Source organism: Oratosquilla oratoria, chromosome 39 (assembly GCF_046742065.1).
Source record: "Oratosquilla oratoria isolate Oo_2021 chromosome 39, ASM4674206v1, whole genome shotgun sequence".
NCBI lineage: Eukaryota > Metazoa > Arthropoda > Malacostraca > Stomatopoda > Squillidae > Oratosquilla > Oratosquilla oratoria.
Genome location: NC_134815.1, coordinates 42,802,257 through 42,823,789, shown reverse-complemented (window position 1 = coordinate 42,823,789; position 21,533 = coordinate 42,802,257). Strand labels below are relative to the sequence as shown.

The 21,533-nt window shown below is 38.8% G+C and overlaps 2 protein-coding genes across 2 annotated transcripts in view; both read left to right on the top strand.

The window, feature by feature from the left end:
* The window catches only part of LOC143020377 (uncharacterized), an 11,269-nt gene extending 7,574 nt beyond the window's left edge, over positions 1-3,695 (top strand). The window contains exon 3 of the mRNA XM_076176769.1: positions 1,576-3,695. Within this exon, the coding sequence (XP_076032884.1) occupies positions 1,576-3,113 (1,538 nt within the window). The 3' untranslated portion in view covers positions 3,114-3,695. The remainder of the gene's footprint in view (positions 1-1,575) is intronic.
* Positions 3,696-6,432: 2,737 nt separating this feature from the next.
* Tgt (tRNA-guanine transglycosylase) overlaps positions 6,433-21,533 on the top strand; it is a 29,839-nt gene continuing 14,738 nt past the window's right edge. Inside the window, exons 1-6 of the mRNA XM_076176787.1 lie at positions 6,433-7,055; positions 11,636-11,725; positions 11,897-12,050; positions 18,557-18,692; positions 19,549-19,710; positions 21,041-21,209. Coding sequence (XP_076032902.1) covers positions 6,906-7,055; positions 11,636-11,725; positions 11,897-12,050; positions 18,557-18,692; positions 19,549-19,710; positions 21,041-21,209 — 861 coding nt within the window. The 5' untranslated portion in view covers positions 6,433-6,905. The remainder of the gene's footprint in view (positions 7,056-11,635; positions 11,726-11,896; positions 12,051-18,556; positions 18,693-19,548; positions 19,711-21,040; positions 21,210-21,533) is intronic.

Below are 21,533 nucleotides of genomic sequence, written 5' to 3'. Positions count from 1 at the left end.
CGATCACGAGTCCAACACGTGATCCTAGACTATGGTGAATCACACACAGACACACACACACACACACACACACACACACACACACACACACACACACACACGCACGCACACGCACACACACACACACAATGAAAAAAAACAAGATGCAAAAAGATATAAAAAAAAACCGCTTTTTCCTACTGCTACATAATTTTATGGAACATCCCAAAAGAAGAATCATTCTTATCAAATTTAATTAAAGCCTCGTGTGCTCAATGGGGACAAAGAGACGGGAAGCCACGAGTGTAGGTAATACCAGTGGTGAGCCCCATCTGTTCCAAATAGCATTGCGAAAAGAGGATCACTATCTATTCACTATTTATATCAAGTTCTTTATTATAGTGAAACACGAATATAATAATTTTGTTTTCGTTATGGTACATAAAACATCATCTCGTTTAATCAAAATTGTAAAATGTCAGCGTTCATAAACAAAAAGACAAAAACGAGTTTATCAAACACTTCACTCAAGTACCAATACATCTGTGCAATATTTTTCTATATTTAGCTATCGCACTTGCGATGACAAAGAAACGTTTTTGGTTGTATAAAGTAAAATACATTATTATGAGACAAAGAAATCAGAAGAACATTATTTTCTTCTGAATAATTCCCCCGCGCGGCGTGGAAAATCAAGGTCGGGAGGACAAAAAAGGGGGACAAAGGCACGCCAGAGCAAAAACTCTCTCGGATCGCGCTCAGGGATACGTGATCCACTTCTGAACCACGGGACTGCCAACAACTCTCCTACAAGCTAAACACGTGCACGCATTTACATACATACATACATACATACATACATACATACATACATACATACATACATACATACATACATACATACATACATACATACATACATACGTACATTACTACATACATTCATACGTACGCATATACATACATACATACATACATACATACATGCATACATTACTGCATACATACATACATACACATATACATACATACGTAAGTACGCACAATACATGCATACATATATACATACATACATGCATACGTAAGTACGCACAATACATGCATACATACATACATACATATATACATACGTACACATATACGTGCATATATACATACATACATACATGCATACGCACGTACATATATATACACATACATAAAAATATTGTAATATATTCCTGTATTTTTGCTGTGTACAACTAATATTCTACGATTGATGATTACCATCATTATTACTATTATCATTATCATTACCGTCATTGCCATAGTTTGCTGTTGCTGTGCTAGTATTATTTCATACTATTTATTCATTTGTATCTATCTATTCATTTAATTGATATTTATCTATCTATCTATATATGTATATATATATATATATATATGTATATGTGTGTGTGTGTGTGTGTGTGTGTGTGTGTGTGTGTGTGTGTGCATGTATGTATGTATGTATGTATGTATGTATGTATGTATGTATGTATGTATGTATGTATGTATGTATGTATGTATGTATGTATGTATGTATGTATATGCGCTCATACAATTCTCCTTTAGCAGCATGCAGCTCGTGTCCGTCTGACTGCCAGGTACTTCCTGGCGCTCCCGGGCTCTGCGGATCCTGCCTCTGCGGCGGGCAGTCCTTGCCACCGTGCCCGGACATGACAACATGCCCGCCCGATTGCCGAACCGCGACGGGGATAGAAGGCTGCGACGTATGTGTCTGCGGGGACGACCCCCCGCACTGCACTCCAGCCCCGGAGTGCAACGACACTCCCAGCCAGAACTGCACCTTGAGGATGACGGCGGACACCTGCCTCGAGTGCAGGTGCCGCTTCGGGTGCCCCCCGAGGCCGGTCTGCGCTCCGGGCTGCCAGATGATCAGGGACAACTACGGCTGTGAAGTCTGCGACTGTCGAGACGACACCGACCCGTACATCTGCCCTTCGCTCGGCGCGTGCCCTCAGCTGTGCCAGGTCGTTCAGGACTCGAACTCATGCCCGAGGTGCCGGTGCCCCGATGGGTACCAGGCTGGCCCGAACGTCGTGCCAGAAGGCTTCAATTCGGGCGGAAGAGGACCTCATGGGGTCTGTAAACGTCTCACGTGTCCTGCTGGATGCCAGATCGCGACAGACAACGACGGATGCCGGCAGTGCAACTGCCCTAAGCCGGAGTCCGTATGCTCCCCAGTACCCTCCTGCTACAGGGATTGTCTCACCAGGATGCCGAACTCAGACTGCTTCTTCTGTAATTGCAGCCTCCCTATGTCACGCTTCCAAGGAGGACCTGGTTCCTTCCCTCGCGATCCCTTCGGGCCGCTGGGTCCACAGACTCCGGTTCGACGCCCCTGGTCGTCCCCGGTTGATTTCAGTATGCCGTCTCAGTGCGAGCCCCTGGAATGCCCCAGGGAATGCGAGGTGAAAGGGGACAGGAATGGCTGCCGGTACTGTGACTGTGGCGCCCAGAGCCAGATCTGCCCTCCACTGTCCGTTTGCTACCAAGACTGCATCAGGAAGGACCCAGTCAGCCAGTGCCTCATGTGCACGTGCACTGTGCCTCAGTTTGCCATTCAGAACGCTCTTCACCGCCCCCAGTGGTCCTCCTTCCAACGCCCTCCTGGGCCTTTCCCCGGAGGCCCCCAGGGAGCTTTCCCAGGAGGACTTCAGGGAGGTTTCCAGGGAGGTTTCCAGGGAGGTTTCCAGGGAGCCCTTCAGGGACGCCTTCAGAACCAGAACCCTAGACAACCACTCGTAGCCAGCGCCAGTCAGGCGGCACCCTCCTTCACCCGTCCCAACACTGTCTGCCCTCCAGTGCCAGACGTGTGCCCAGTGCCACAATGCAGGTTGTACCGCGACAGGAGCGGGTGCGAGCGCTGCGACTGCCCCCAGAACGGTGGGTGTCCCCAAGTGAACTGCCCGGTGCAGTGCGTGGCCTTCAGGGACAACAACGGATGCACGCAGTGCAATTGTAACAACCTGAGGCAGTCTCGCTTTGGACAGTTTGGATTCTTGGAGGCCGTGGACGCCGAGGGAAAAGGAAAGGAGCAAAGTGAGAAGGTGGAACCTGTCCCTTCGACAGACGATAAAAAGGCAGCCTGAACTCTTCGTATAGTTACGTAGTTGATGACGCATGTCTCTTTAGACCAGTGGTTCACATCATGTGGTCCGTGGGTCCCTAGTGGACCAGAAAAGCTCACAAGTGGGACCACAAATGGAAATTAGTGGATGCGTAGCAATTAAAATTTCAGTGTAGAAAATGTCTTCTCCAAGAGGGCAAAGAACAGCAATCCATAAAGTATGGGATACGTGAAGAAAGACAGGTTAAGAACATCTGATTTGGACAGTGATGATGGTCAGAGCGTTGCATCATGTTGTATTTTACTCCATAAAATGTATCTTAGTTCCCAGCTGTAGGAATCAGCACAATAAAATTACAATATAACTATTGTTTCTCTATACTTTAGGCATTGTGTATATCGTGCGCGCGCACGCACACACATGCACACACGCACATACACACACACGCGCGCACACACACACACACACACACACACACACACACACACACACACACACACACACATACACATACACACGCGCGCACGATGGAGAAAAAAGACCGGATCCTACAAGCGTAGCTCTTTTCTTGTATACTGCAAATAGGTAAATGCATGCATACACACAGGCAGTATCAATAAAAGTTGTTGCTTCTACAGTAGTTTCACTGACTGGAACCCCGTAGCCCTACAGTGACCGGCAGCGGTCCTGGACAGATGTTTGTCTTACGTTAGCGAGGGACTTGTTTTATAAATGTCAGCGGGTTGTAGCAATATTAAGGAAATAGTCGCGCGTTGTTAGCGCTCCGTATGGCAAAGGAACTCCATAGAACAAGATCACAGACACGGTCCGAGGACTGAGTGTCAGCCCCTCGGGACTGCACCCGCTGATGATGGTGAGGATGCTGACGGGTTCTGAAGACGGGAGACAGGAGATGGTTTTCTCTGGCTTCCGTCAAGGTATAAAACAAGGTAAGGGGACCACAAAGTACTAAATAAAAAAAAATCTGGTATGTGTCCAAAACATTTAGAGGGTATACGAAAATGAAGTAATACAAAAAACAAACAAAAGAGTATGAAAAATTAGATGACTTGGGAGATGGAGGGGAAGGTGTTTAAAATGTTAATTCTTGGCAAGAGAACGATAGGGTCAGACAAACTTATTTATAATTCTTTCTATTTGGAATTTGTTTTTCTTTTTTTCAAAATTCAGAACAAGAAAAATCAGATTCCCTGAGAACATCGTCGTTCCGAATATTGGGGATTTACAATTTCAAGAAATTCCGAATCAAGAAAATTATATCGAATCAGATAAACTTTGAAAGAGACATGAGAGAACTAAGTCACCAGTCACAGTACTATGTGAAAACTAATTTATTTTAATTGAAATTAACAAATATAGTTCCTATTGAAAAAAGAGGATTCGCTCGTTTGTAGACCAACGTCACTAAAGACATAATGCGTAAGACGAGACATTACATGAACGGATGGACCATATCTGGCAGGAGATAGCTTTATAATCCAGATTCGATACCCCAAAAAACGACACAGTGGTAGACATACTCTACAAAAGTAATAGGTGGATGATATGTCTATAGTTCATATCTACAGTAGACCTAAAATTAAATGTAGTAAATGATCCTATCAAAACCCTACTGTATAAAGTTAAACAGAATAGTGGGACAAGAAAATATATGTAACAGTAACGAAGGAGTTTTGGAAAGGATGCAAACGAGAACAAATAATTTTCGTAAAGATCGGTACTGGCAAAAGTCATGTCCCTGGCATGTGTAAATTACCTCATAGTCGGGGTACATGGTTACTAAAACAGATATACAAACAACGATAGAAACACTGGAGTATAGGAAGACTATCAACCCAAATTCTACGTTATATTTATAAATGAAAAAATATATACGACAGATAGGCCTACCAGAAACAACAAATAGGAATTAACCATATCTAGAGGAGAACTGAAAAATATTACCTTACTTTTACTTTTGATACTTTTGATGAATTCCGTCAACTAAGGACACAGCTGAGGTGGACCTCCACTGCTGCCAGGCAGATCTGCTCCGCTTCTTTCAATGAATGAAGACTGTAGGGAGTTTTTGTTTGCACTGGGATAGCCTGGTGTGGGGGGGGAAAGTCGGACACTGTTTTCAGCCATTTGTCCAGCTGATTCTTGAAACTGTCTGTGGATATGCCTGTCAGGTTCCTGATACTTTTGGGAACAGCGTTAAATAGGCGCGCCCCATTGTGGGTGAAACTGTGGTGAATAATGGTTTTCATTCTTTGTGATACACCATCTGTAGTCTTGATATAGCAGAGGCGCCCGCGTCTTGGATGGAGGTGCTTCTGTATGATTACATTTGGAACTAATTTTTCCAGGCACTTCCAGGCATAGATTATGAAGTACCTCTCCCTACGACGTTGTAATGAGTAGAGTCGCAGGTGATGAAGTTTTTCCCAGTAGTCTAGGTGATTGATTCCTTCTATGCGGCTGGTGAAGGTTCTTTGTACAGATTCTAATTTAGTGACGTCTCCCAATTTGTAAGGAGACCAGAGCTAACAGCAATACTCTAATCTTGGAAGCATTAATGTCTTCCAAAGTGTCAGCATACTCCCCCTTTTCCTGGTTTTAAATGTCCTGAATATCAAACCTGAGACTGCGTGCTGTTTCAGTGATTTTATCATAGTGTAGTGAGAAGGATACATCGTCATTCATATGGACTCCTAAGTCCTTGACATGGGTTTTGACCTTGCTGGTTACAGTAGTGGTATGTGGTGTCTTTTTTTTTTTTATTGAAACAAGAGGCATTTTTTCAAGAAATCCTCAAACGATTGTGAACAACTATAGTATATAAAATGATCATTGTAATAACGGCCTGAAACCACAGCGTGTTGAATGTGAAGTGTTTATCTATTTTTGTTTTATATAAAAGTGATTTAGCAGTTAGGGATCCCAAAAGATTTTGAGGTAGTCATGGTGGATCTAGCTGTTCAATACAATGCGGTTTTATTCAGCTGATGGACCATCTCTGGGCTGAAAAATGTCTTTATAAGCCGTTACTCTATTGAAATATACTATTAATGACATAATACACTCGCAAAAAAGTGCATAAATTACAAATTTCTCTAACGATTGTGAACAACTACAGTATATAAAATAACCATTGTAATAACGGCATGATACCACAGCGTGTTGAATGTGAAGTATTTATCTATTTTTTTTTTTTTTTTTTTGTAAAAGTGATTTAGCAGTTAGGGATCCCAAAAGATTTTGTGTAAAGTCATGGTGGATCTAGCTGCTCATTACAATGCGGTTTTATTCAGTTGATGGGCCATCTTTGGGCTGAAAAATGTCTTTATGAGCCGTTACTATATTGAAATCTACTATTAATGACATAATACACTCACGCAAAAAATAGCATAAACTACAAATTTCTCTAAGAATTGAATGCATACCCCTCCCCACCTTACCCCCACCATAACAAAACAAACACAGAAAAGTGCCGAAACACGATGAAATTGGTGAAGTTCTTGAACGTGGTTCGATTGACATGTGACAATTATTATATATAGATAGACTCAACATGCACACCGATAACAGTTGATAAGCATGACGAAGGCCTATATATATAACCGAATCAAGTGGATTTAAACATAAAAAGATAATAAATTGCAGTCAGCTGGCAGACCACACATTTCATTTTCAAACGTGAATCGTTGTATTATTTTCGCTTACCGTATGAAAATAACAGGTAGAGGAGGACTCTCAAGTTGGCCCTGATAATATTTAGTACATTTGAACCAAAACAACACAAGACAAGATATGGCCACCCCTTCGGCACTTAGCAGTGTTAGCCCTGCCTTAAGTTTCAAGGTTTTGGCTGAGTGTTCCGTGACAAAGGCGAGAACAAGTTTAATGAAATTACCTAACTACACTGTGGAATTACCGATGTTCATGCCAGTAGGAACACAGGTAGGAGTTAGTGAAATTATTCTTGTAGGTAAATCCCCCCCCTAAAAAAAAAAAAAATAAAAAAATAAAAGGTACAGTGACAGTCCTCTGTTACCTCATCTAATTTGTTGGATCTAGGACTAGGGGGTTGTTCTTCACGAAGTAGGGTCAACTTGGCCCATCGCCAACATGTCCCATCTACTCAACCAAGTCGCCCCACCATGGTTAGGTTAAGTTAGGTTAGAGTAGACAAATTTATCATACTTGTAACTTTAATTTCTTCAACCTTTACATCTATCAAAACAAAGATGGCATCTGAGGCAGGCGGCAGCCATTGGGTTGAGTTGGCAATGGGCTGAGCTGGCTGGCAAGCTTCCTCATAACTGTGGTGGTCCACCAATGCTCTCCAATAATCTTGTTAATATTCTAGAAACATGCAAGCACGAATATTTAACATGAAACATATATTGTCTGATAGCTCCTACTCTAATCAAACCTAACCATTTCATGAAAAAATAAGGTATTTTTTTGAGAAGTGTACACCTATGTGGTATAGTATTAGAAAATTAAATATTTTATAAATTATAATACCTTAATGTAATAGATATTTCTTTTGGTGGAAATCAATATCAGAAAATATTGCTAAAAGCTATGCAGAAATGTACTAAGTTTTGTCAACTCCTTTAGACGCCATCATTGTTTTGATAGATTTGCCATTCGGAGGTTGGAGATAATGCATTACATGCAGCCACTACCCCATCTGGGGTATTGGCTGCATGTTATTGTGATAAAGGAAGAGTCTTCATAGAGAAATTATGACTTTTTTATTAGACTGCAACTGTCCCTCCATTATGCTGTCCCCCCAACCCCTTGTCACTGTCCTATACCATTTCTCTGAATATTAATTTCCTTTATTTGCCTGCCCTGTGGTGGGGGAAAAGAATGCTACCACCAAGTCTTTCCACATGAGTCATAAAAGGTAAAAAAAAATGGGATGGGGAATAGGATTAGGAGTCCTGATACCTGTAGCCCCAAAGGGGACATTCCTAAAAAAAGTAAAGGCATAAGAGGGTCTAGGGGTTTTCCAACCAGTACCCTAAGGTTTGGGTCTTTTAATGTGCATGGATGTGGTACAGATGAGAGTAAAAGGGAAGAGATAGGCAGTATGTTTGTGAGAAGAGATATGGATGTGTTGGCATTGAATGAAATTAAGTTGAAAGGGAGGGGTTAGTGTGAGTTTAGGAGTGTAGTTAGGAGGTTCTCAGGAGTGAAAAAGGGACAAGGGAGAGAAGGGGTGGCTATATTAGTAAGTGAAGAGATAGGTAACCATGTAGTGGAGTGGAAAGAGGTTTCTTCAAGGTTGATGTGGATGAAGGTGAAGCTGGGAAGGGAGATGTGGGTTTTTGTTAGTGCGTATGGGCCTGGTAGTGAGAAGAACATAGAGGAAAGGTAGGTAAAAGTAAGGTGATGAGATATACAAGGGGAGAGTGGCAGCAGGCTGGAAGTGAGTATTAAAGGAGAGAGACTAGAGGAAGTGGATAGTTTTAGATACTTGGGTGCGAATGTGGCAGGAAAGGGAGGAGTGGGGGTGGAGGTAAAATGTAGATTGAGAGAAGTGAGTAAATGCCTTGGTGGATTAAAAAGTGTAATGAGAAATAGACATTTGGGAATGTCTGAGAAGTATGATAGGAGTTACTAGGGTAGATAGAGTGAGAAATGAGGAGGTGAGGAGAAGAGTGAGGGTGGAAAGGGAGTTGGGAGATAGGGTTGATGAAAGAATATTGGGATGTTTTGGACACATGGAAAGAATGAGTGAAGAAAGATTAGTAAAAGAGATGTGGAAGGCAGGGGCTGGAAGGAGTGAACATGAGGGGGTGTCCTAGGATGAGATAGATGGATGGAGTGAAAGGGGCATTTGGAAAGAGAGGAATGTCTGTTGAGGAAGGACGGGAGAAGACAGAAGACAGGGGTGAATGGAGAAGGGTTGTATATGGATGATGCTGTTATGCATGAGGGAGTATGTATGAGAAATAAATTGATGCAGCCTGAAGGAACTTCTCCCTGTCTTCTCCATTTCTGCATGAGGGGATGGAGAAGGGGGTCGCCAAATAAGTGAAGTGGCCTTGCTGTGGATGTGCTGTGTCTTTGCGACACTGCTTCTGATCCAGGGCAGTGGACAAGATGCAGGGATGACCCGTCATCCAGGAGGTGCCAAGATAAGAGGGTAGAGAGGAGTGGAGTATGTAGAGGATGGAATGGGTGGGAGTAGTTCCTATGCCTTTTTCTTTGGGCTACCTCCCATGTAAGGGGGAAAAAAGCCCTTGGCATATGTATATATGCATTACTAAATGCAGATTAGGTTAGGTAGGCAGGTCAGGGTAGGTAGGTTGAATTAGAATAGACAAATTTAGCATAGTTTAATTTCTTAGACCTCTGTCTCTACCAAAACAAAGATGGCATTTCAAGTAGTGAAAGCAACTGCGTTCATTTGTTTATAGCTTTTAGCAACTGTTTCTATTATTTATTTCTGCCAAGAATAACATATATTACCTTGATATATTATAAATTACAAAATTATTATTTAATCTTTTTTATTACTATATTTCATAGGTGTGCACTTCCAAAAATTTAACAAAAATGAAATATTATTCCAGTATCATGCAAACACATTTTTCACTTCTTTCATTTTTGCATTTTACAGATCTATCTTTTCTATGGAATGGTTAGGTTAGGATATATTACCTTGGAGCTATATAAGACAACATTAATTTTAAGCTGGATATCCCTGTTTGTGTGATTCTGGAATTTCACAAAAAATAAATCTTTTAAATAAAAAAAAAAGTGAAAAAGGAGTTTGCATGTTATTGGAAAGAACCAGATTCTTCTTTCTTTAGTTCAATCTGGTCCATTAGTGAGTTGGATGCTGCCCTGCAGTTTGTAGTGTATCCAGGTACCTGGTACTGGAGGTTCATCAAAGAATGTCTTTAGATACTCGCCCAGCTCTGTTGGTTTTCAAGTGATTTTTTTCCCTCAAAACATTAATCTTTTATTCTATTTAAATCCTGAAATGAATCTGGAGTGAAGCACTGCATGTTTACATAAGCTTTACAAGGCTAGGTACGCCAAGTCTTCCTCTTACTTTGTAGAAAATGTCTAGATGGTCCCTCTGTATCTTGTAGATGTATTTAGTTGCTTACATGCATCCAGAAACAGTCATGGATTATATCCAGGAATTTTGTAACTTGTCCACAGTCTTTAATAATCTCTTAAGGATGTAAAAGTCATTACCGTACTAATAATTACAATATCATGCTTATATTTTTAAAGAGTCATTACTGCCGAACCATAAAAGGTAAAGGTGTCTATTAGAGTAGGAGAGGTGAATGCCCATATAGAATACAGAAATGGCCATCTACTTTGTATGACATTTCTTTCCTTGTGCATGTCATATGTAGACAAGAATAATATATTTCATCTTTATAAATCATTTTTGTAAATTGTTAGTTTTTGAGGAAATTGTGAAATTTTCTTTTGTCTCGCTGCCAGATGAATAATGTGTGTGTTGGTGAATTCTTAATTTTTACAGAATACCCTCCCCTCCCCCCAATCCAGAATATGAGGTTGCACAGATTAGCATTGATTAGGGGGCTTAGTGGATGGGGTGAGTAAAAGGGGAGGGCTTTGCCCATCCCCTGCTAAGAGGTTAAGTCAAGTCAGTTACCAGTTTTGGTAGTGGCAGTAGGTGTTGGAATTGGCTGCTTTTTTGTTCCCCATCCTACCTACATGCATGCACAGGAAAGGTTATGGGTGAATTACCAAACTGAGATGAGAGTATCTCTGCTGCATTGTAAACAATGTGACACATTTGCCTGCTTTGGTAGGTTATGACAGAGAATCTGCCATGACATACCATGTTAGAACCACCACCTTCTGCCCCTCCTACATGTGGTGCCTTCTGACTCTTAAGAGCAGAAATATATACTTTAACCTAACCACCTAACCTAGCAACCTGATAAGAGTAGTAACAACGAATCTATTAATTAAACAAGTGGCCTGTTTACTACCAGAGCATTGTCTGACATATTTCTACAGGTCCTAATGCACTCAAACTAATTTTGAAGAAAGTAATTTTTTCCAGTGTATTATGATATGTTGATAAACTTTTGTTCAGGATTTTGTTGATTAAAGGTCATATGAACTCATGAAAATATGGAGATTCTCTCATCAAATTTTACAATACCCATTTTTATTTTTCTAGAAATCATGATTTTTCTTTTCCCAATTTTTGTAATTTTTTCTTGACACAGTGGACATTTGATATTTATTATGTGATTTATATTTGAAAAGAAATTTTACTGTTGTACTGATAGACAATATAACAGTTGTAGATGAATGATCTTGGATTAGAAATGTGTTAGTTATTTTGACTTGAAAATATTGAAGTTTTGAAATTTTGCAGTCACTATCAAATCTAGATATTATTAAGGCCCTGAATAGAATTGATGATTGTAGAGTATTCAGAAGAGCCCCCCCCCAAAAAAAAAGAATATATTTAGATGTTGATATACCTGGTATATAAAAATGAAAATTTTCCTCTTCAGGGTACTATGAAAGGTCTGCTACCAGAACAGGTTAAAGAAGCTGGAGCCCAGATAATACTGGGGAATACTTACCACCTTGGAACCAGGCCTGTCAGTTACAACACTATACACAAGTTCTTTATTATTATCGGGTTTGGATTGGATTAACAATTCTTAACTTGGTTGCTAAAAATGTATACGTTATATGTGCTTTATATTATGTGTCACACATAATTGGAGACATGAATTTTTCTTTTCATAACTTATTTTGTCTTGATTAAGGGAAAGGATTTGATGACAAAATTTGAAGGCTTGCACAAGTTTATGCAATGGGATCGTGCATTACTCACTGACTCTGGGGGTTTCCAAATGGTATCCCTTCTTGAACTAGCTGAAATTACAGAAGAAGGTGTGAAGTTCAAATCCCCATATGATGGTATGTAACTGTTTTGTAATTGAAGAAAATTTTGTGTGTATTTACCTAGTTGTATTTACCTAGTTATATTTTACGGGAAGGGTAGCTATGCTTGTGGTGTCCCGTCTTTATATCTCATTTTATCTAGACTGTTTTTAAATTCGTATATCGTTTTTGCACATACCACATTTTCATCTTGCTTGTTCCAAATGTCTATTACCCTGTGGGGAAAGCTGTTCATTTTCAGGTCTCTTCTATAACTGTCTTCTTGATTTTCTTTCCATGTCCTCTTGTATCTCTACTATCCCATTTTATTAGATACTCTCTATCAATAGTTTCTATGCCTTTCGTGATTCTATAAATAGTTATCAAGTCTCCTCTCTCTCTTCTTTGCACTAATGTCTGTAGCTCAAGTTTTGCTAGTCTCTCCTCATATGATAGTTCTGAGAGTGTTGGTGCCAATTTCATAATTGCTCTTTGTATTCTTTCAAGTTTTGTTATACATTTTTTTGTACTTGGTGACCACATCATCGCTGCATACTCCAGTCTTGGTCTTATCAAAGTGACTAGTATTTTCTTCACCATTTCTTTGTCCAGGTATGTAAAAGCCACTTTGAATGTTCTTATTAGATTATAAGTTTCTCCAAAAATTTTGTTTATATGTTTCTCAGGGGACATATTCATAATAATGACTCCCAGGTCCTTCTCATTCTCTACTTTTTTAATTTCTTCCTCTCCCAGTTTATACAATCCCACTATTCTTTTTTTGCTTCTTCTAAATTCCATTATACTACACTTCTTAATATTGAATTCCATCTCCCATTTCCTACTCCATTCCCATACTTTATTGAGATCACTCTGCAGCAACTTACAATCTTCTTCAGTGTTCACTTTTTTCAACAATTTTGCATTGTCTGCAAAGAAGCTCATATAACTTTCAATTTCTTCATCCATATCATTAATATAGCAAACATTATTGGAGCCAGAACTGTTCCTTGTGGAACTTCACTAATCACTTCATCCCAGTTCGAATGTTTGTCTCTTATCACCACTCTCATTTTTCTTTCATGCAAGAAGTCGTCCATCCACTTCAGCAGTTTGCCCTGTATTCCTCCTGCAGTTTCTAATTTCTTTAGCAATTATTTATGTGGCACCTTATCAAAAGCTTTTTTCAGGTCAAGAAATGCACAATCAGCCCATCCATCTCTTTCTTGTATTACATCTATTAGCCTTGACTAGAAACACATTAAGTTTGTGATGCATGATCATTCTTATCTAAATCCAGACTGCCTTGGATATAGTATGTTGTTTTTTTCCAAATGCCTTACCTATCTAATTTTGATAATTCTTTCACAAATTTTAGCTATCGTACTTGTAAGAGAGACCGGTCTATAGTTAGTAGGGTCTTTCTTGTTTCCTCTTTATATATTGGTACTATATTTGCTCTTTTCCAATCTTCTGGAACTTTTTCTTCTTTCAGTGAACTGCTTATTAGACTGTGTATTTTGTCTGTTAGTTTGTTCCTGCATTCTCTCAAAATCCAGTTTGCCATTCATCTGGTCCATGTGATTTTCTGACATCGAGATTACTCATTTCATTCCTTGTTACATCTATCTCTTTCATAGGGGGACTTTCTCCTCCCACTTGACATCTCTAAATTGTATGTTCTCCCTTGTAAACACTGATTTAAAATGCTTGTTCATAATTTTGGCCATTTCTGTTTCCTCTGTGTATTCAACTCCTCCTTGTTGTAGTTTCTCTAATTCTTGTTTGTTTTTCAGTTTGTTTACAAATCTATAAAATAGTTTTGGTTCTTTACATTTTTCTATGACATCTTTTTCATATTTTCTCTTTTCTTCTCTGCACACTTGTACATATTAATTTCTATACATACATATACATACATATACCAAGGCTTTTTCCCCCTTACCAGGTCTTTTGTCTTCCATTTTATCCAAGCTTTATCTCTTGTCTTTTAACTCCCTACATCTTGTGTTATATCAACTCTTTATATATTCTTTTTCTTGTTTTTGTCTTGGAACATACTTTTCCACTCCTTTATAAATTTTTGTCAAAATATTCCATTTCTCTTCTACTGGTGTATCCTTTCCCAGTCTGTTTTTTAAAAGAATTCTCTTGTTTTATCAAAATTTGTTTTTCCATACATCAATCTTCCCTTTCTATATTGATCATTTTTTTCCATGTATTTTTCCTCATTTAGTTCCAGTTCAACCAATATGTGGTCACTTTTACTTATTGGTGTCTTATATTTAATCTTGTCCACTATTTCAGGTTCTGATGTGATTATTAGATCCAGTCTTGATGGTTCTTCCTCATTTCTATACCTAGTATTCTCTTGTATCCATTGCATCATTGTATGTTCTATAATCATATCAAGTAGTACTTTTCCCCATTGGTTGTCTCCACTCTTCACTGTCATCTCTTCTCAGCAGATTTCTTTACAATTAAAGTCACCCATTATAACTATTTTTCCTCCATCTTCCACTATCTTATTTAGTGTTATCTTTGTGTCTTCTAACATATTTTTGTGTTCTCTGTATTCCCAAGAAGCCGTTTTAGGAGGCACATAATTTACCACAAACTTTCTGCTCTTCCCATCCCTGTCCTCAACTTCCATCATAATCACCTCTACTCTATTCTTTCCATATGTGACATTCCTCACATTTATATCCTTAGGAACATAACTCCACCCCCTTGTTTTACCTCTCTGTTTCTAATCCAATAATTATATGCACCAAGTCCTACACTGTTGGGTGGTAGAGGACCTTTCAATTTTGTCTCTACAATTCTCAATATGTCCTGTTCTTTTTCCTTCAGGTAATCATTCATTTCATTCAAGCTTGTTATTAATCCATCTATATTTGTGTAAGACACTTTCAATTTTCTGCTACCTCCATCATGTTTTCTGTTTCCCTTCTGTTTTTCTCTGCTATGAACCATTTCCTCACTTTCATATTCACTACTCTCCAATAGAATTTCTCTTTGTCTGACTCTGTTCTGTTCTCGTTTTTTTCCTTAGCTTCTATTCTTCTTGTTTTTTCTTCCTCTCTTTCCTCTTTATTCATCTCTCTTTTTATCCATACCTGTTTATATAGATCACTTTTTGCTAGTTTCCCTTTTTTGATAAGATATTCTCTGATGTCGTTTGTGACCTGAATTTAACCTTAATTGGCCTGGTCTTATCTGTATTGTATTTCCCTATTCTATATATTTCTTCAATTTCTTTCCCTGTTTCTTGTTCATCTTCTTGAACTACTTCTGATATCTTGTTTGCTTTTTTCTTCTCCTTTACTCTTGTAGTCCTGTTTGGATTATGCTTCTCTTCCATCCCTAATATAATTATACATTTCTTTTTATCCGCTAAGTCTCTTAATATATTCTCCTTCTCCCTCATCACTTTAATAACTGTGTCCTTAGTTTGTTCTTTTATCTGTTGTTTTACTATATCTCTAAATTAAATTTTGTTGTTCTCTTGGACTTTTCTCCAACCCTGTACCTCTTTTACTATGGACTCTTTATTCTCTTTATCACTCTTCTTTAATTCCTCATTCTCATCCTTTACTTTTTTTAACTGTCTTTTTAATTCTTTTATTTCTTTATTTAGGTTTTGGTTCTCCTTCTTTAGTTCTTCCAATTTGTCAACTCTTTGTGTGATCTGTGTAAATTTGACTGAACCTAACCTCCCACTGTTCATTTTCACTAGTATTCCCTTTAGACTTGCTAATCGGGGGAGGTTGTCATCTCCTCATTAAATCCATGGAAATAATTATCTTCACCTTCCATTGCGCTGCTCTTATCTATATTTCTAATTTTTACATTTTTACTAATCTCTTCGATTTCACCTTTGTCGTTTGTGCATCTTTTCTTGACATTCCTTCTGACTTCCTGGGCCCGTTCGTCCCTATCCTCATTTCCTTCAATTTTTCTCAGTAATCCCTCCCCATCTCCTTTTTCTTCACCTTCCCACTACACCACGAGCTTTCCCCTTCCCTACTAATACAACACAGGTACTTCCTCATCATTGAGATCCACGAAAATTGTAGTTTTTTCTGGAGTCCAATCTTCGCTGTCACTTCGACTGTCATGTGTGTGTACATTTGCCTCATTATGATAAGTAGAGTTGGAGGTTGTGATCATGGGGTCCTGTCTCTGTGGCTCTGCTTATCAGATGTTGCCATAAACTTACTTATGTTGTTGGCTTAGATTGTACTTTAGTCTAACTTATTCCACAACTCTACATCTATGTTGAAAGCTGTACTTCCTAACATCTATTAACCACTTCAGTATGAGTCAATTCTTGTGTGCAGCATTGGCTGCCATATGTACAATTCATAACACTACTTGCACTATAAAATATAAAGTCACTGCTATATTACTCATTCTTTTTTACTCTGAGTAATAATTAACACAGAAAACATGATTAAACCAGTTCACAGAATTCAGGGGTAACTCATGTACAACCACAAAAAATGTATATAATCAAGATACCAACACCGGCATTCCCATGCACCCACTTGCACCTCATGATGCAGCCTATCATGGAAATCCTTGATAGGGATACATACATACATATACCAAGGCTTTTTCTCCCTTACAAGGGAGGTAGCCAAAAAGGATGACCTACTTAAATGGGACAGAAGAAATACAAGAAAACACGAGAAGAAACTTAAGAAGGACAGTTACAGAAGAAATTTGAAATAGAACAACTTTCCACACAGAGTAATAAATACATGGAACAAATTGAAAGAGAAAACAGTGAGTGCTAAAACTATACATGATTTTAAGAAAGAACTGGATGTGGAAAGATACAAGTGCGGGTCACTATGAGCATAGCTCTTCTCCTGCAAAATACAACTAGGTAAATACATAAGTGTCATCATACCGAAGTGGTTAAGTAGTTTTACTTCTCATTTATTTATTTATTTTTTTTTTTTTTAACTATGACCTCTTGTTGATCTTTCAGTCCATATCATTTGTATATTCTCTATACCTTTCCCAGTGCAGATTCTAATTGGTACTGTAGAACACTTATGGATTAAATGCTGCCACTTTTTAGAACCTAGTATGATGATCTAACTTCCTTGTTTATGGTATGAATTAGGTAGAGCTTATATATATTTGTCTGATTTGTGCAGCAGAATTTCATCTGGGATAAGTAATGAGTACTTGCTTTGAGATGAATGTCAGATAGAATCATTTCCCTGCAGCCTGCTCTCATAATAAATTAGTGCTCACATATCTTTGGAGATGTACTCATGACATGACACTTCAGTATTAAGACTGCTGTCAAAATCTGTCTTTAGCTTTAATTATCCCCCCCACACACACACACACGATTTTCACGTAGAGCTGATAATGGTTGTTACCTTCTTCTTTCTGCTAACTGGTGGCAAAGAAAGAAACCCACATTAGTAGAACACAAACAATGGTCCAGTATGTCTTTCCAGAGGGATCTTTGGGAGGGCCTAAGAACTGTTATAGTCTCTTTGGAGCTAAGGGTTTCCAGTCAGTGGAACTTCAGCTAGCATTTTTATATAGTCTCCTCTTAGTGGACAGATTGACACATCTGTGTAGTTAAAATACTTTATTGTTTATTTTCCCCATGTTGGTGATGTAGGACAGATGTTAGAGAGAATTCTGTCCCTGTCACCCATCTTCAAAACCTGTTAACATCCTTACCTCCATCCGGAGGTGCAGCCTCAAGGGGTAGACACCACTTAGTCTCTGAGGGGGGAGGGAAATTTGAGATGACTGCTGCCCCTTGGGGGAGGGAGGAAGTGGGAAGGGGGGAATACACAGATCCACCTTCCAACCACTAAAAATTGTGCACATCTTAGCACACATATATACATGCTGTCACACACATACAAGGGTTCTCAATGGAAATAAACCCGTTATTGAGCTGTTCTGAGTTATACCTAGTATATTATTATATTATTACCTGTGACTTAGTCTATATTCCATACATTTGTTAATCAACTCATTTGTTGATTAAATAATTTGTACTGGTTATTGGCTTGAATTGATTTTAAAATGATATATAGTAGAAAATAAATCTAAATCCAAAATTTCAATCTCCAAATTGGGTCCAACATATCTCTCTATCAACCTTGTATTTCTTTCTTTTCACTTAAAAATAGCAGGCTGCTGGTAACTGCTTTTCTCCTCCAACTCCTATAAACCAATGAAATAGAAAGTCCCACACTAACATCACAGTAATCTAGTGTTTCTTGCCAGAAAAATCTATTAGAGGGTCTGAGGATCATTTTCAGTTGTCTTGGGGCTGTAGGTGTCCATTTAGTAAAACTTGTAGCAACAATTATTTTTCCCATGTTGTTTGTGTTATTAGACTAATGGTGTATGTTGCACTTATACCTTAGCTGTAAAGTGGGTCAAATTAATTCAGTATATGTTGTCTTGAAATATGATTACAGTTCATTTTAGTAACCAATTTTTCACTTCACAGAATATTTGATTGTAAAGATTATATATCTTTGGTTCAATAGGTTCAGAATGTATGCTTACACCTGAGGAAAGTATCGAGATCCAAAATGCAATCGGAGCTGATATTATGATGCAGCTTGATGATGTTGTTCATGTTCGAGAAACAGATTATGAGCGATTCAAAACTGCTACATACAGGTCAGTATTTTTTTCCTCATCTTCTTCCCTATGTAGTCCAGGTATGTGTTACCTGGCTGCCCCAGGTACTAATTATGTATTCGTTTTGCTGTACTAAACATATATGGGTGAAAAGTCATTAAGACATACAGCTTTCTTAACAAATGCAATGATTTGTAGAATGAATTGGAAGGAATAACTCGAGTAAGTACAAATACACACACAAAGGCCTTTTTCCCTATTATAAAACGGGTGGCCAGATCAATGCATATTCCTTCCCACATCCATCCAAAACTCGTATGTTGGCCTCCCCTATCTTAGCACCTTGTGAATGAAGAGTCATCCGTATATCCTGCCACACTGCTTGTGTCAAAGGTAATGCAGCAAGATGCAGCACTTCTACAACAGTGCCTGACATCTGGAGCTGGTTCACTTCCACCACTTCATTTTATGGTGGATTTCCCCACCACCACTAACACCACACGCATAAACACCCTTCCAAACTCTGCCACCAACTACTTCAGTCTATCTTTTGAGTCAGCACAAGTACAGTGTCTTCTGCAAACAATAATTGGCTTGCCATCTGTTCTCACTCACTAATTCCAAACCCCTGCTTGACACCCTTGCACATGCCTACCTCACCACCCCATCCATGTACAAAATGAGCAATTGTGGTAACATTACACAACCCTGGCAAAGGCCCACCTTCACCTCAAACCATTCACTCTCCATTTTTTACCCTCACACAAGCTGTACTACACATGTAAAACTTTTGACTGCCTGCAACAGACTTCCCCCTATCCCATACATTTATAACACACTTCATAATCCCATACCTGGTTCATTTTGATAATATTTGTATTTTACCTTCCCATAGGACCACCAGATGGTTAGAAAGATGTATGAAAGCTAACAAAAATCCTCAGACACAGAATCTCTTCCCCATAATTCAAGGTGGGTTGTTTGAGGATCTTCGGAAAATCTCCCTAGAACAACTGATCGCCAAAGATGCTCCTGGCTATGCTGTTGGAGGATTAAGGTAAGATTAAATTTTTTTTTTAGTGATGAAAGGAATTTTGGGACGTATGTCAGGGGGCTATTGATGATGAGGCTGTTTGTAATGTCATCTTCATTCTTAGTGCAGTGATCACCCAGTATTCATGAAGGTTAAGCTCCAAGACCCCTCACAAATAGTGAAAAATTGTGGGTAATGGATGTGTCTGTTAGAAATTTCTTAGAACCCTGTTTAATAAAACAAACCCTGTGTTAACACTTTTACCGGTATATTGTTTTATGATGTAAATAAATGTTAATCCATTTTTAAACATTATTATTTAGATATAATAATAGATTTTAATAAGAATATAGTACCTCGATTGGCAACTCTCAAATTATCAGCCAATAGCATGGCCAGAAACATTGATGCTGGAGATGCTGTCATCCCATGCCACATTTTTATTGTGTATATATAAAATTGATATTAGTTTATGGAAAGAATGAGGGAAGAAAGATTAGTAAAAGAGGTGTGGAAGGCAGAGGTGGAGTGAGTGAATTTGAGGGGATGGCTGAGGATGAGATGGATGGATGGGGTGAAGGGGGTATTGAGAAAATGGGGAACATCTGTTGAGCATGGAAGGGAGAAGGCAGGAGATAGGGATGAGTGTAGAGTGACTGAGTGTATATGATACTGTTATGCAAGGAAGGGAGGGATAGTGGTGGCTATATGTGAATGATATTTTGACACAGGCTGAAGAGATTTCTTCCCATTTTCTCTTTTTCTGCATGAGTGGGTGGAGAGGTGGGGTCGCTGATTAAGTTAAGCATTCGTGCTGTGGATATACTGTGTCTTGCTACATTGCTTCTGACCCAGGGCAGTGGGATACAGGGATGACCGTCATCCATGAGAAGCTAAGATGAGAGGGAGGTAAGGGTGGTGGAGGGGTGGAGTGGGTGGGAGTAGGTGTGTGCCTTTGACCTGGTTACCTCCCTTATAGAAAAGGTGAAGAAGCCCTTTGTATAAAGATAGATAGTTTATGTACTGTATGTTGCAGTTTTGCTAATTTTTAATTAATAAATGTATTTATGATTTAAATGATAGTTTTTAAGGTTTAAATTAGAAAAAAAAAAATAAGGTTTCAAGTGCTAATGCTGCAATGTTTAGGTCTTGCAGATAGATGGGAGAATCAGGAATACACATTAGTTAGGTTCCATTTGAAAAGTTGCAGATATGTGAGGTTGTGAATGGCAAGTCATAGATAGGCACTGTACATAAAAAAAAAAAAAAAAATGGAAATCACTGATGTGCATAGACTGTGTTTTATGGTTTACTGAATGTCATTATGTGTTCTTTGATTTTTTTATTATTACAGTGGGGGTGAGGATAAGGACAAGTTTTGGCCCACAGTTCACCTCTGCACAGATCACTTACCCAAGAATAAGCCCAGATATTGTATGGGTGTTGGATTTGCTGTTGATCTAGTGGTCTGCTGTGCCCTTGGGGTTGACATGTTTGATTGTGTCTTCCCTACCAGAACTGCAGTAAGTTTGAAGAAAGTTATTTAAAATTAAAACTGGAATTGTTTTCCTGTTACATTTGACACACAAGCTCTTCACCTTTAATGCAAAAAAACCTTATAGTGAAAGTAAAGAACCTAAACATAGAAAAACTGATACACACAGATCACAAAACAAACACTCCATGATAGACTATTAGATTTTATACTTCACAAGATTCCTCAACTCAGCAGAGATACAACCATCAAGTCAAACAATTATTACATTGGGACACCTACATTCAAGTCACTATATTGCATTAAAACAGTATCAACACAGAATTGGCCTGGCAGCAGACACTAAATGCTT